A 13,505-nucleotide genomic window follows, 5' to 3' on the forward strand; every position below is an offset into this window, starting at 1 on the left:
CAACTGTTCTTAAAATTTCCAACAGCTATAATGATGAATTGTTTGTAATTAAAAAAGAAAAGAAAAAAAAAAGAAATCCCCACAAGAGTCAAAGTCAGAGAAATGCTAACCTCAACAATATCAAAACACATTTATTTCTGAAATAGCTGGTTAGAATCAGTGATTCTCCATAACAGAACAATAATTGATGAAGTTTTTTTTATCATACATAACTCCAGAAAGTCAACAGTAATTGCTAGTTTCAGTCACAGCAGGGCAAACAGGTTTTTACTCAGTTGAGAATTAGTGCCATTTTGACTATTGGATTGACGTCTGTTCTAAGTTAACAGTAACTATTACAGTGGTGTGCCTGGAGCTTGCATCAGAATCATTGGGAGGACTTGCTAAAACATAGATTACTGGATCCTACCCCCTCGAGTTTCTGATTTTATAGTTCTAACAAAACTGTAAATTTTTGTAGCTCTAACAAGTTGCCAGGTGATGCCGATGATGGTGGTCCATGGACCACCCTGTAAGAACCACTGTCATCTTAAAGAGTAACTCAGGGCAGGCAGCAACCTGAAGATACTGGGCTCCATGATTTTATTCTTTAATAAATGTGGTTTATTTCAACTCAATAAAAATTTATGGAGCATCCTTGGGAGTACAGTGTGTGGCACTGTTGTGAATGCCAAGAAGTAAAAGATAGTGTTGTTGTCTTTGAGTAGCTTATAATTTAATTTGCAAGGAAATGGAATATGCCAAACGAGTGGAGGGCAGTAAGGAAACTTGCCCGACCACACTGGAAAGTCTCGAGAAGAAAGAATGGAGCATTAAGGAGGACTAGTTACTCAAATGCTTTTGTATAACCGAAAATGTTGAGTCATGGCCTTCTTGAGAAGGAAAGCAATGTCAGAGCTGTGGTGCTGTGGGAAGTGGGACATCACACCAGTGCAGAGAATAGTTTGTGAAGGCACAGAGTGGGAGCAGGAAGACCACACATGAGTCTACCAAGTCTCGGTATTTTTCTTTTTTCCAATGGGAACTTTTATGTTTGTTATGTGGATGAGTGAAATTATAGATGTACAGTAGTACAAATAAAGCCTGATACATATTAGGTAACAACTGTTACTCTATTAAATAAAATAGTGTATGTAAATCACCATTGCTTAGTACATAGAAAGTATTTAACACACATTGGCTCTCTCCTTTTCACTTGACAAGCCTTTACAATAATTCACATATGAAAAAGTGACAGGTGTAGAAATGGGAAGGAAAGGTAGAATCTAGTGAATATCCTTTAAAAAAACAACACACTGTCTTAAGAATAATATAATGTTTAAACAATGGAAGTATCAATAGAGTATATTTTGATCTATTCACTTGATAGACTGTTAAAATATATTTAAAATAAGGATTTTAAAGAGTACACAATAGCATGAGAATGAGAAAAAGGTAAAATGTATTTTATATAATATATAATCTCAACTATGTAAAATATGTAGAAAAAAATAATATTCCATTAAGTATTTCAATTTATTAAAATAGGTTTTTAAAGGTATGCGGCAAAAATTGTCAAGGCACTCAAATGGGGGACTGAATAAGAGGAAGAATCAAAGACAAGTTCATATTCAGATTCAAGAAAAATTAGTAGTAGATTAATTGGCTGTATGGCTGTTTACAAAAGAATTCATTATATTGTTTTCTTATGCTACGTGACGGCTTTAGGTCAATCAAATTGTTCTTATTGTTGTTTTTACAAAATACTTAGTCTTGTCCAAAAGAGCTAAGGTCGATTCATAGAGGAATCCATTAACCCTCTTATGACCCATAGTTCCAAACCCATTACTACTATTGATTGACTACCAAATTTTAATCAAACACTATCAGTCATTAACTTAAATTCACCACTTAAGACCTTTATGAGGCTTATTATATTTAATCAGATAACTAAATAATAGACTGAAAACAAAATAAGACTACAAAAGGACACATGAGGAAGCTGTGATTCTAGAGAGATATATTGGAAGTGGGAGTGTGTACCTTATAAATACCTTGAGGCTGAAGACTGTAATAAAGGGTTAATAAATGAAGATTTGTTGTTTATTATGATGTCCTCTGATCATCTGAAAATTAGCATTCTGAAGTATTGGTTCCTGTAGTGAATTGGAACTGAACCGACTGATATGTTTTCTAATTAATTTGTCCTTTTAAAGTGAGATGATAAACAGTGAGAGCTTCTGGCTTGATGTTGCCTTCTGAAGCTCTGTTAAAAAGAAGGTCAATGACAGTTCTAAATTACACCTTGGCAGAAAGTTGTGAGCATACTATTCATAGAGGAAGTGTTTCCAGAGTTGGTTTGAGGAAGACAAATGGCTCTGCAGATTTTGTCTGAAGTGATGTTGGTTTACATTGAAAGTAGATTTGGGTTAAATAGGCTACATTTAACTTTTCAGGCCTAATGAAAACAAACAAATAAAAAAAGATTTGGGTACAAACATATTTTTTCCAACTCTATCGTTGCAATTTAAACCTTTAGGAATTACCTGAATTAGGAACAATAAGGTGACCCCCGAGAGAGTTGAAGGTGCCAAATGCTGTACAGGATGGATCAGTCTGCCTTGCTAGACTCTGATTCTTCAGGTTGAGGGCCTCATTCTCCAACAAGGACTGGGTCATCTGAGGGGATAGCTTTGATGCAAATTCAGAGAGGTCATCTTGGGGGGTGACAGCACCTGAGGTGTTGTACACTTTGATTTTCAGGTTAGGCAGTGGATCCAGAATTGGAGAGTTGGTCATTGGGATTTTGTCCGATACATCATGCAACGCATAGACAGGTCCTCTGTACATGGCTGCAGCTGATGTGAGGTCTGGGGGGACTGCCAGGAGATCTAAGTCAGAAAGAGAAGGAAAGTCCACTAGCATTCTCCACTCAGGCAACTTACATCAGTCAGACTCCCCCTGAAGCTTCCTGAGCAAAAGGAAAGCAACTCAGCGAACATTAGAGATGTATACTCCGAGGTTACATCCTGGCAATTAGATAACTAGGATCCATGTTATTATTGGCTACAAATACATAGACAAGTTCATTGTGTATTTTCCTTGAAGTCTACTCACGGTTCCTAGTATATTTATCAATTTCAACAGATTAGATTCATAGACAGTGATCCCACTAAGTAACTACAGGTAAAAGTTTTCCTTCTCTATACGGAATTTGGACTTATCTGGAGAGTACTGAATTTATGGCAACACAAGATTTCTTGTCAAAAGGGAAAAAAAGGAGACTCAAGAAATCACGCAACCAATCCATGTACTCTTTTCAAATAAAAGTTAAAAAGTATAACAGAGAAACCTGTTAGAGAAAGAAAAAAGAATTCATGCGCCTTGTCAATTCTCATTTGTTATGTGAATGAAGGTACTACAGTAATTGATAAAATAGACCAATGTTCCTTTCCTCGTGGAGACTACGTTCTAGCTGAACTGGATGATTTCACTGATTTTGAAGCCACACAGGGAGGCTGCTTACATGTGTAAGTCACAGGTGTGAAGTGCAATGTCAACTGACCTTGCCTTGCTGCCTTGATGTTCACAGGCTGAAAGCCTCCATTGAGTGCCGAAGAGTCAATAATGTCAGACTCAAAGTCACGATGATTCTTCCGATATACAAATAGGGCCACCACTACCGAAATGGCCAGGCAAACGATGATGGCTATCACAATGCCAACATACAGAGCGACGTCATCTGAGTCAGGAGCAGCTGGACAGGGGGTGGGCAGAAGGAAACATTGGACTGACTGACTGGTTAGAGACATTTCCCGGAGTACACATACATATTGCTATAATTTTTTTCAGACATTTATTGCCTATTTTATAGGTTAATTCCAAATCTATTTCAAAAGCTATAGAAAACAACTTTGGTCTTTCAGTGGAAAATTATCTCTGATTTCTTTTCCTTTCTCACTCTGCATCTATCCACCCACTCATCTATCTTAAATTGGGCAGTGTAACAGACCATTTATTACATGGCATAAAACGAAACTGGAGCTAAAACCATCCTTGACCCACACGACCCAAAGGTTTATTACTAATTTCAGGTGGAAAGTTGGGAAGGTGGCTTTGAATTCACTGAAAGTTCTTTAAAACATAAACACTGTGTTAGAAATACCTGGTTTGTTCTGAATCTGTATGTTTATCGAACCAGAATATTTTCCCAAGTATCATTCCAAGTCATAAAATTACTTTCCATAATGAAAGGGAGCAATCGTTCTCATTTTCCCCTAAATCAATGAAGGGGTGGGTGGGAATGGTGTAACTAAGCAAAACAAATATTAGGCACAAACATGTTGAACCTGAAGGGTGTGCTTTCAGAAGACCCAGATCTGAGGAGCAGAGGTTAAAGCCGGTAACTCCTTTTGATACAGACTCAGTATTACTGTGAGAACCCTGAGCTTCTCACGGTCTCTTGTCAGAGAGTCACATCTGAGCTACTCATTACTGGAATAAAATACAGCACTATGGTGTGTGGAATAAGATAAAGGCCTGGTTCAGTGATCAGAATGGTCAGACTACCCCTGAAGGCAATCAAGCATTTGACCACACAGTGTGTGGTCAGCTGTGGGGGAGTCTGATCTTGGGTAAAGCAAGAAGAAAATTTCTACAAATGTTGCTTGTTGCCTTGGTGGCATAGCACATGTGTGGAGCCAACTGCAAAAGGTGATAGAAGCTGATAATCAAAACAAAAGAAATAAAAAGAAACCTTTACTGAATCCCATAGACATCTTTAAGTTTCTGTTTTTAGTGAAGTAAACTGAAGGTGTTCGCACAGTAAAAGGTGATTCAACGGGTACTTCCAGTGGTCAACCACAGTGCTTTTATGCTCAATTTTATATACACGTGCATTCTGGGGGAGACAATTCTGATTTGTAGGTCCATGACCTCCTAAGAGTAGAGGAACCACTACTGTCTCCTAAAACTCACAGCAGCAAGGTTCATGTGGTGAAATGACTCATCATTTAGATTGCCCATGGCTCACAGGATCACTCATATTCTTATGCCATGGCATCTCTGGTACACTGACAGTAAAGGAATTCTCTGTTGGAAATCGCTCCATCCCTGTTAGCATTTTGTGTTTAAATGTATTGTATGTGAAAGCCTTTTTTTTTTTCTTTTCCTTTCTAAACTACTGTGTTTCCCCCAGTTTCCAGAATATCTGCTTTTCTATCAGCCAAGTCAACACTGACAGATCATTGCAGAAAACCAGTGACATCCCAAACAGTCTTGATTGTGTTAAACCTGCTTTCAAAGTGCTGACTTTACTTTGCTGCTGGGTTGTAGTTGAGGCCCAACAGCCGCGTTAGGAACTCTGGTCAGAATTTTATACTGAAACCCTCAATGTTTTACTTTACGAGACTGTAATTACATTCATGATTTCTAACTCAATGGATCTGCATTTTCTCAACCCTTTACTTTTTAGCATTTCAACCCTGCCCTTTATTTATATCAGCATATTTCATGGTATGTTTTGTCAGCTACTGGGACTCAAGCTTTGGATAGTAGGCTGATAGATTTTAAAGCTGGCAGAGACTTGAAATGACCCTTTCTTCTCTTCAGCGGTGAAAATCTAATTTGTTTTTCATGTTGGAATATATTAGGCGCCTATTTCCAATGTGCACATCTGTGATCTAAAGAAAGGTAAACTTGAACTGGGGGCAATAACGTTAAATGATTATTCAGCAACATAAAAACCAAACATCAAACTTACAAGAAAATCCATATTCATTCTGGGTTCTCTGTTCAGTTGAAATAGGATAAATGAAACCTTAAAAAGAAACAAAAAATGAAACAAAAATAGGAACAAAATCAAATTAATGAGAGAAACAAAATGAGAAGCATGAAAAATGGTTAATTAAAAGAAAAGGAATAGAATTCTGCGGTCCTTTAAAATTCTGGTTCAGTACAGAATTATGATTTTGCATCTCCTGTCTGCTCTGGAGTCTTAGGAAGAATTAATAAGCAGGCAGATTGAATTTCAGAGCAAAAACTGGTCTCGAGTCACTAACTTTGGAGTGCTTAAAGTCTTCCTTTTATTGAGCATAAACTCTAATGGATCTAATTTATTTTAGACATCAAGGGTCATTAGCATAAGGAAAATCTTTTTTCCTTATCCCTGCCATATGCTTTAATTCCCAGGACATATTCAGTAAGGCTCTAAACAGGTTTTTTCTTCTTTTTTATTTAATCATAACAACTTGCTCTTGGTCAAATAGTACTGAAGAAGACCTGTCGCCATTGGTCAAAGGTTAAATAACCATTTACTAAGCTGAGCCAAGACCACCTCTCCCCTCTCCATCTCAAATCCACTTTTTGGATTTTTTTGTTGTTTCCTGCCCTCTCCATTTAATAGGAATCCAATAGGTTTTGCCCACGGACTGGGCAGTTTGTCAATACAATGGAAACTGGATGCTTTTTATTTCAAATCACTCACAAATCAATAGGGCCTAGAGGTTATAAGGTTATTTATTTTAGGGCTTCACAGGAATGGTGCAAATTGGGCAAAATCAAAACCTCATCTCAACAATAAATGCAGAAATAACTCCAGCGATTTTTCTTTCTTTTTAGTTTATTCCAAGGTAGGAAACTGAAAATAACAATAGGAATAATTGGGAGAAAACATTTAAAAAATGGGAAGAGAAACTTTTTGAAATAAAAAATAAATCTATGGGAATTTTAGAAGCATAACTTAGAACTGGCACTTGCTGTTTCCTAATATTTAATATGCTGCAACATATGAGTTAATCAAATGATCCAGCACCATTTGGATTAATCAAATGAAGATGAATAAGTAGCATGTGAATTAAACTTTCTTAGCAATACTTAAGGGCAAAAATGTAGAGAACCTGCGAGAATCATAATTAATTGGTTTCAAATTAAAGGTGCGTAATGCTTTAATATTAAAGGTAACTCTAAATCGTGCCTCAGGTAGTTTTCTTGTAGTTTGCAGAACACTCAGTTCTGACAAGCTATTTACCTATTTGGGGGAACTAATTCTGGAGAAACATGCAGTCCTACCTTAATGAAAAAGAGGTTTGCTGCAGCACAGACAGGTTTGCTCTGAATTAATCTTTAATGCTTTATTTTAGAGCAATGATTGCAACCTCCAACTCAGTTTTATAAATATTATATACCTTATTCCAGTTGTCTGAATCCATTATTAGGTTTGATTTTCATTTTTAAACACTTCTCTCTGGTAATAACCTTTTTCCATTTGTATTCCATGAACTCAATAAAAAGACATCTGGGACATACATGGGCACTAGAGAAAAGGTTATTTATTTTTGAAACCCAAAGACTGAAGACAACACAAGTTCACTGCTAGGAGAGGAGACCAGATCACTGATATTGTCATTTTCGTAGGGATGATGTTAAGTAGAGGGCATCGATGACAAAAGATTTATTTTTTGCAAGTGAGAGGGCCCAGAAGTTAGTGTAAAATAGGATATTTGGAGAGGGTCTGATGTTCACCATGAAAATTTTGATAACAATCAACAAGGACCTGCTGGAGTAAACAGAAGAGCTGTGACTTATAAAGGGAGAAGCCAGGTGGTCGGATAGCTCAGTTGGGTAGAGAGTGGTGCTCTTAACAACAAGGTTGCCAGTTCGATCCCCACATGGGCCACTGTGAGCTGTGCCCTTCACAACTAGATTGAAAGAACGACTTGACTTAGAGCTGATGGGTCCTGGAAAAACACACTTAAATTAAAAAAAAAGAAAAAAAATGGAAAAACAATAAAGGGAGAAGCCTATCTCCAGAGAGATAGAACATGGTCTGAAATGTCTCTTTGGGAAGCAGCTCTGGGGTTTCCCTGATTTTCATCCCTGCTTCCAACAGAATACCTGTTCTTGACATGCAGACCAAGAAATAATAAAAAGACAATTTTATAATTTGGTTTCAATCTCAACTTTCCCATATTTATGTAGATCTAGCCCACTCAGTAAATACTTTTGTGCCTTATGGCGTTTATCTGAAGCTTACATTTCATTCCACACACAGAATTGTAATCCACCCATTCATTCATTTATTCATTATTTAACAAACGCTCTTGAACCCTATTATATGCTAGATTCTATACTAGTCATAGGGGTGAAATGACAAATGAGAAGGGAAAAGTCCCTGTTTTATTTCTAGTTTAACAGAACATAAACAAGTAAACAAAATAACCAATAAGGTCATTTCAAAGGCTGAAAAAGTCCTTTCAAAAAATAAAACTAAAAAATGTAATATGATTGGAAATGAAGGGGTGACCAACTAAGGGAATCAGGGAACAATGTTTGGTCGAAATGAAATCTTAGCTGAAGTTTGAACAAATGAGGAAACATCAGGAGTGAACAATGTTTCATGAGGAGGGTTAGTAAAGCTAAGAGTCCTGACATAAAAACAGTGTGGTTAGAGGGCAGTGAGTGAGCAGGAACTCACTCACTGAGGGGTGGGCAGAAACCTGATCATGCAGACCTGGTGGCCCATGATGGGGCATTTGGATGTTCTTCTAAATGAAATGCAAATCCTGTTATCATTTGTAATTTTGAAAAGATCACCTTGGTTTCTCTATAGGTAATGGAGGGCAAAGTGACAGCATTTTATGGATGGTTCTACAACACATGGCTTAGGAGATGTCCATCAGGAAGTGTTTGCATTTGAGGTTGTTTGAAGATAAAATAAAATAAAATATAAAACAAAATAAAATATGTCTCACTAATAGTTATTCCTCCTAGCCAAAGTGTTATTTTCCTACATGGGAAAATTTAAAACAGACCAGTATTCAATCTCCTCACCAGCGATTCGAAATCCTAATTTACTCTGTTACAGAAACACTGATAAAGAGTTTGGGAAGGTAACTCTGTAACACTTTTTCCATCCTTTTCAAAACATTTCTGGAACTACAGAACTAAAAAGATCACTGAGGATGCTGGGAATCAGAAAAGAAGGGGATTACTGTTACATCCCCTAAATGAAAGGAACACAGAATCACTTTCTAGAGTTTGTTTTTACACTTCTCCATCTGATCCCTCTCTCACAGAACAACGTGGGACATCTTCGTCAGCTAATAAGGTGACCCTGCTGAGAGTTGTCCTAGCAATAATGAAAGATAACATCTCTGGCAGAACACGGTGCAAAATAATTGTTTTGTGTCACTATCAATAGCCTGGTACATAAGTTAGGGATTTCAGTTCACTTTCCTACTACTTGAAAATAAAGCTGACTGAAAAAGCACCACAGCTATCGGCCAAGGCAGTGAAATTGAGTTTTTCAGTCTTGTGGACTTCAGTTTGAATCCTAGGTCTTCCCCTTCCTTAACCATGAAAGCTTAGTCAGACTGTTACACTTCTCTAAGAACCAGTTTTCTATGTAAGGGGATAGGAATAATCACATCCGTAGGGTTGTGGAAAGGATAAATGAGATTTGTAAGCTGCTGGTACATTGCAAGCAATCAATAAATGACATCTCTATCAATGTCATTGTGATGCACATTACAACTACACTAAGATGCTGCGTTCTTAAGGGATTTTATTTGTAGAGTTGATGCAGCCTATTACTTAATGAGTGACCTTCGGAAATTTGTTTGAAATTCAGGTTCCCTAGCTATTATAGAGACAAGGAGCTCAGTTTTTCTTAGACACCATGAGAAATGCACTCTTCTAAGTACTATATATTCTTTCACCCTCTCCTTTTAAAGAGGTTTATTCCTGACCTTTGTGGCTTCTAATAAGGGTATAGTGGCATGTTTCAGAAGCAAATTTCCAGGACCAGAGTGCAACTTGATGCTAAAATGGTTTCTCAACCAGAGCTGGTGTCACTTCAAATGGGGTAGGGGAGGTGTTCTATGGTTGTCACAACAATTAGAGGGTTATTTGTGGCATTTAGTGAGTGCAGGCCAAGGTTACTGAATGTCCTGCAATGGGAAGAACAGTCTTGCCATGGAAGAACTGTCTGGAACAAATGCAGCTCCATTGATAACTTTCAAAATTACCTCTCTTGGACTGATAGAAGGAACATTGGGCACCGGGTTCCAGGAATGCTGCAGAACATGCCTCAGCATCTGCAATTAAAGGAAGCGACCCAGAGCAGTGCTTCTGCTTAGGAAATGCCTCACACCCTGACTTTCGTTATTCATTCATTCATTCATTCATTCATTCATTCATTCATTCATTCATTCATTTTTATGGTAATGTTATAGAACATGTATTTTTCAATGGAGAGATTTTCCTGACCTGGCAAAATAGGGATTGGAGGAACTTTCTGGAGAGAAACTTTAAGTGAAGGTGCGAACAGTTTGAAAATCAGAGCAAGAGTAGGCTATCTTAAATAATTAGTGAAAGACTCCTTTTGCCACAAAACCGTCTCACGATTGCTTAAAACATCATTTTAACAGGTTATCTAGTCCAACCTTTTTCCAGATGAGGAAACTAAGTCCCAAAGATGAGAAGTGCTATTTTAAAGTTACCGAAAACGTTGAGATTAAAATTTGGTTTCTACATCTCCTGACCGTAATGCTGAAAATATAAGAGTTTTGCATTGTCCAACTCTGGGTCGCCCCATTCACCTTGGACTTAGACCTGGACTATTAATACAACAATTTTCTGGCTGATGGTGGTAAAGTGACTTGGGAAAGAATGACTTTTCTACTTTTCACAAGGTCATCTTTTAGACTAGCGGTGGCATTGCCCATGTTTTTCAGCTAATGTCCAACTGTTAAAAAAAAATGAAGCCCATGGCCAAGTATCTCAAAAAGGAAAGAGACTTTCCTTGGTTTTATACTGAAATAAGTAACAACATATCATCCTTAAGTATGTAGCTCATAAGTGCGCAGTAATAGGTTTTCTTGGCTGGTATATATTTGGGAAATCTCAGGAACAATGCTGGAAACCAAGTGTAAATCTTCATTTCCCTGAACAAACAGCAACTGCTTTGATTTTTCCAGTCTTTAAAAAAAAAAAAATTTTTCCTGCCCTATGGATGATAGATCATAGCCAAAAATGATCACGCTTTCACGATTAAATGTTTTAAAAAGATAAGACAAGCTGCTTTTATGCCATAGATAATATTCTAATAGAAAAAAAATTATCAAGCAAATCTGCTGATATGAGAAATGTCAGAATTTCTGAACATCACCGGCCAGGTTTAAATTCCTCAAAAACCAGTCTATGCCCTCCTAACTCGCAACCCCAGGAATGGTGGAGCTAACATAGATCACTGATTAGAATTTGCTACTCTAACCTTTTTGTATCTGCAAATAAAGAGCAGGAGCATGGAGAGGTAAAGGGACTTGTCTAATATGGCAAAGCTGGTGCCACAGCAAAGATGGGGTCACATCCCAGCTCCTGAGCTCAAGCCCCAACAGTCTCTGTAATTCTGGACTGGGCATTAATTAGTAGACTTAAATGAGGAGAGACAAGGAAATATTAGAAAAGGGCTTGATATGTTCATGGCTTACTTTGCAATTCAGTAATTGTGTGGAATTCAGTATTGTGTGGAATTATTTGGAATTGTGTCCAAAAGTGTGGAATTATTTAGATGGAATTATTTAGACTATTAAATACCTCTCCATTTAAAACATTATCATTGACATTCATGAGAAAGCTAAAATAACAGAAACAGTTTTGAAACAACTTCAATGAAACAACTTCAATGAATCAACGGTTCCAAACAGTATCTTTTCTTTTACATATTGGGCAAGTGAAGAGGTGTACCAAACATGGGGATTTCTACTCTAATGTAACTCGAGAGCCATGCTAGAATAATGTAGTTGTTAATGTATGATCATCGTATTGTATTTGTCATAATACCCCACAATAAGTAAATATTTAAAAGAGAAATAATTGTTTTCCTCAAATGATAGCAACAGGAAAGAAGAAATAAACATCAATAATCGGAAGGACACTACCCATCAGAAGAAAATCACATTTTAAAATAATAAAGACTGATAACCTGTTGCTTCCACCATCCAAGAGCCCACATGAAAAAAAAGGAGTATTTCAAAATGAGACAGATTTGGTTTCATATGTTGCTTTTGCACTAATTTGTCATGGGGATTGGGTGGACTGTTTCAGTTTCATGACTCAATGTCTTCCTTTGTAAGACAGAGTTAGGGGATTATCAAAAGTTCTGTGTGTAAGGTTATTTTTTTGTACTTTCAGAGTTTTGTTATATTGAACTCAGGTCAATTTTGCTTCAGCTTGGCAGTGTCTAACACACTAGATGGGAGTCAGTAGCAACTTATGCCATGGCCTAGGTCAGTTCATTAGGCAGAAAGTGAATGAAAATAAAATGACATCTATAATTCCTTTAAAATAAAATATATGTGATTTTTATATCTACTGAAGTTTGAGAACCACTGAGCCAGATTTAAGGAATATCTAAAAGGAAAAACATTCTCTCTGGGAATGAAAACTTCTGTATTTAGATTAGCTATCAAATTCCAAGACAAAAGGGAGATGGGTAGAGTTTTATAAAGTGTTCTTGCTTGTGTTCAAGGTTTACTCATTATATTTCAATATGAAGTTGCTTCTATAACCTTAATACATGTAAATAGATTTTATGGTATTGTGAGAATTCAGTAAAATAGAAGATAATTCAAATCTTAGATGGGGGTTAAAATGTAAATTATGACTATGATATAGCTCAATTATAGTTTTTAAAAGCATTAAGTGTATTCCATAAAAGTACATGTTTGCACATCATCAGGTTTTGGTTTACTTTTAGTCATATTTATTTATCTGAAGTATACTAGACAACTTCAAGAGATCTGTCCTCATTTTTACTTTCCCAGCATTAGAAGAATCCATTTTTTTAAAATTAAAGTTTATTGGCGTGACAATTGTTAGGAAAGTTACATAGATTTCAGGTGTACAATCTGTAATACATCATCTATATATCACATTGTGTGTTCACCACCCAGAGCCAGTTCTCCTTCCATCACCATATATTTGACCCAATTTACCTTGTTGTACCACCCTCCTCCCCCCCCCCTTACCCTCCGGTAACCACTAAACTAGTGTCTGTGTCTATGAGTTTTTGTTGAAGACTCTCCATTCTTGATGGATCTCCCCTTCTCCTCAATCTGGCTGCTTGGTCTTTCTTTTTGCCAGTGACTTTACCCTAAGCCAAAAAATGTGATTTTTCTCACCCCAATTACATTTCTTCTGATGCATATGTTCCTATTAAAAACCTCAAGGGCCATTCAAAATAAACATGTCCAGGTTTTGGTGTTTTGCCTTTTTAGTCAGTTCTTATCTGGTAATCCCATCAGGACAGCGCTAATGATGTCAAAGGTCAAGCCTGTCAAAGACATTCAGGTCATTTATTAGAATTTACCACTCTTCTGAGGGTTTATTTATTGACAGGGTCTTAAGAACCTCCGAATATATGCACACATAAATTCTAGCACATGACAACAAAAATTGAAAATGACATTTGCTTATCACTGATGTCAGTTCTCAAAACTGTTGTGGTAATTGGAGCTCCTGCCTTC

The 13,505-nt window shown here is 36.9% G+C and overlaps 1 protein-coding gene across 3 annotated transcripts in view; it reads right to left on the reverse strand.

The window, feature by feature from the left end:
- UNC5C (unc-5 netrin receptor C) overlaps positions 1-13,505 on the reverse strand; it is a 368,028-nt gene that overhangs the window by 39,491 nt on the left and 315,032 nt on the right. Inside the window, exons 9-11 of one of the 3 annotated variants that reach the window (XM_081059736.1) lie at positions 5,741-5,797; positions 3,545-3,736; positions 2,526-2,870 (exon numbers count right to left, since the gene is read on the reverse strand). In XM_081059736.1, coding sequence (XP_080915862.1) covers positions 2,526-2,870; positions 3,545-3,736; positions 5,741-5,797 — 594 coding nt within the window. The remainder of the gene's footprint in view (positions 1-2,525; positions 2,871-3,544; positions 3,737-5,740; positions 5,798-13,505) is intronic. The other 2 variants (XM_081059737.1, XM_081059735.1) reach the window with 2 other exon arrangements.

Source organism: Rhinolophus hipposideros, assembly GCF_964194185.1.
Source record: "Rhinolophus hipposideros genome assembly, chromosome: 1".
Taxonomy (NCBI): Eukaryota; Metazoa; Chordata; class Mammalia; order Chiroptera; family Rhinolophidae; genus Rhinolophus; species Rhinolophus hipposideros.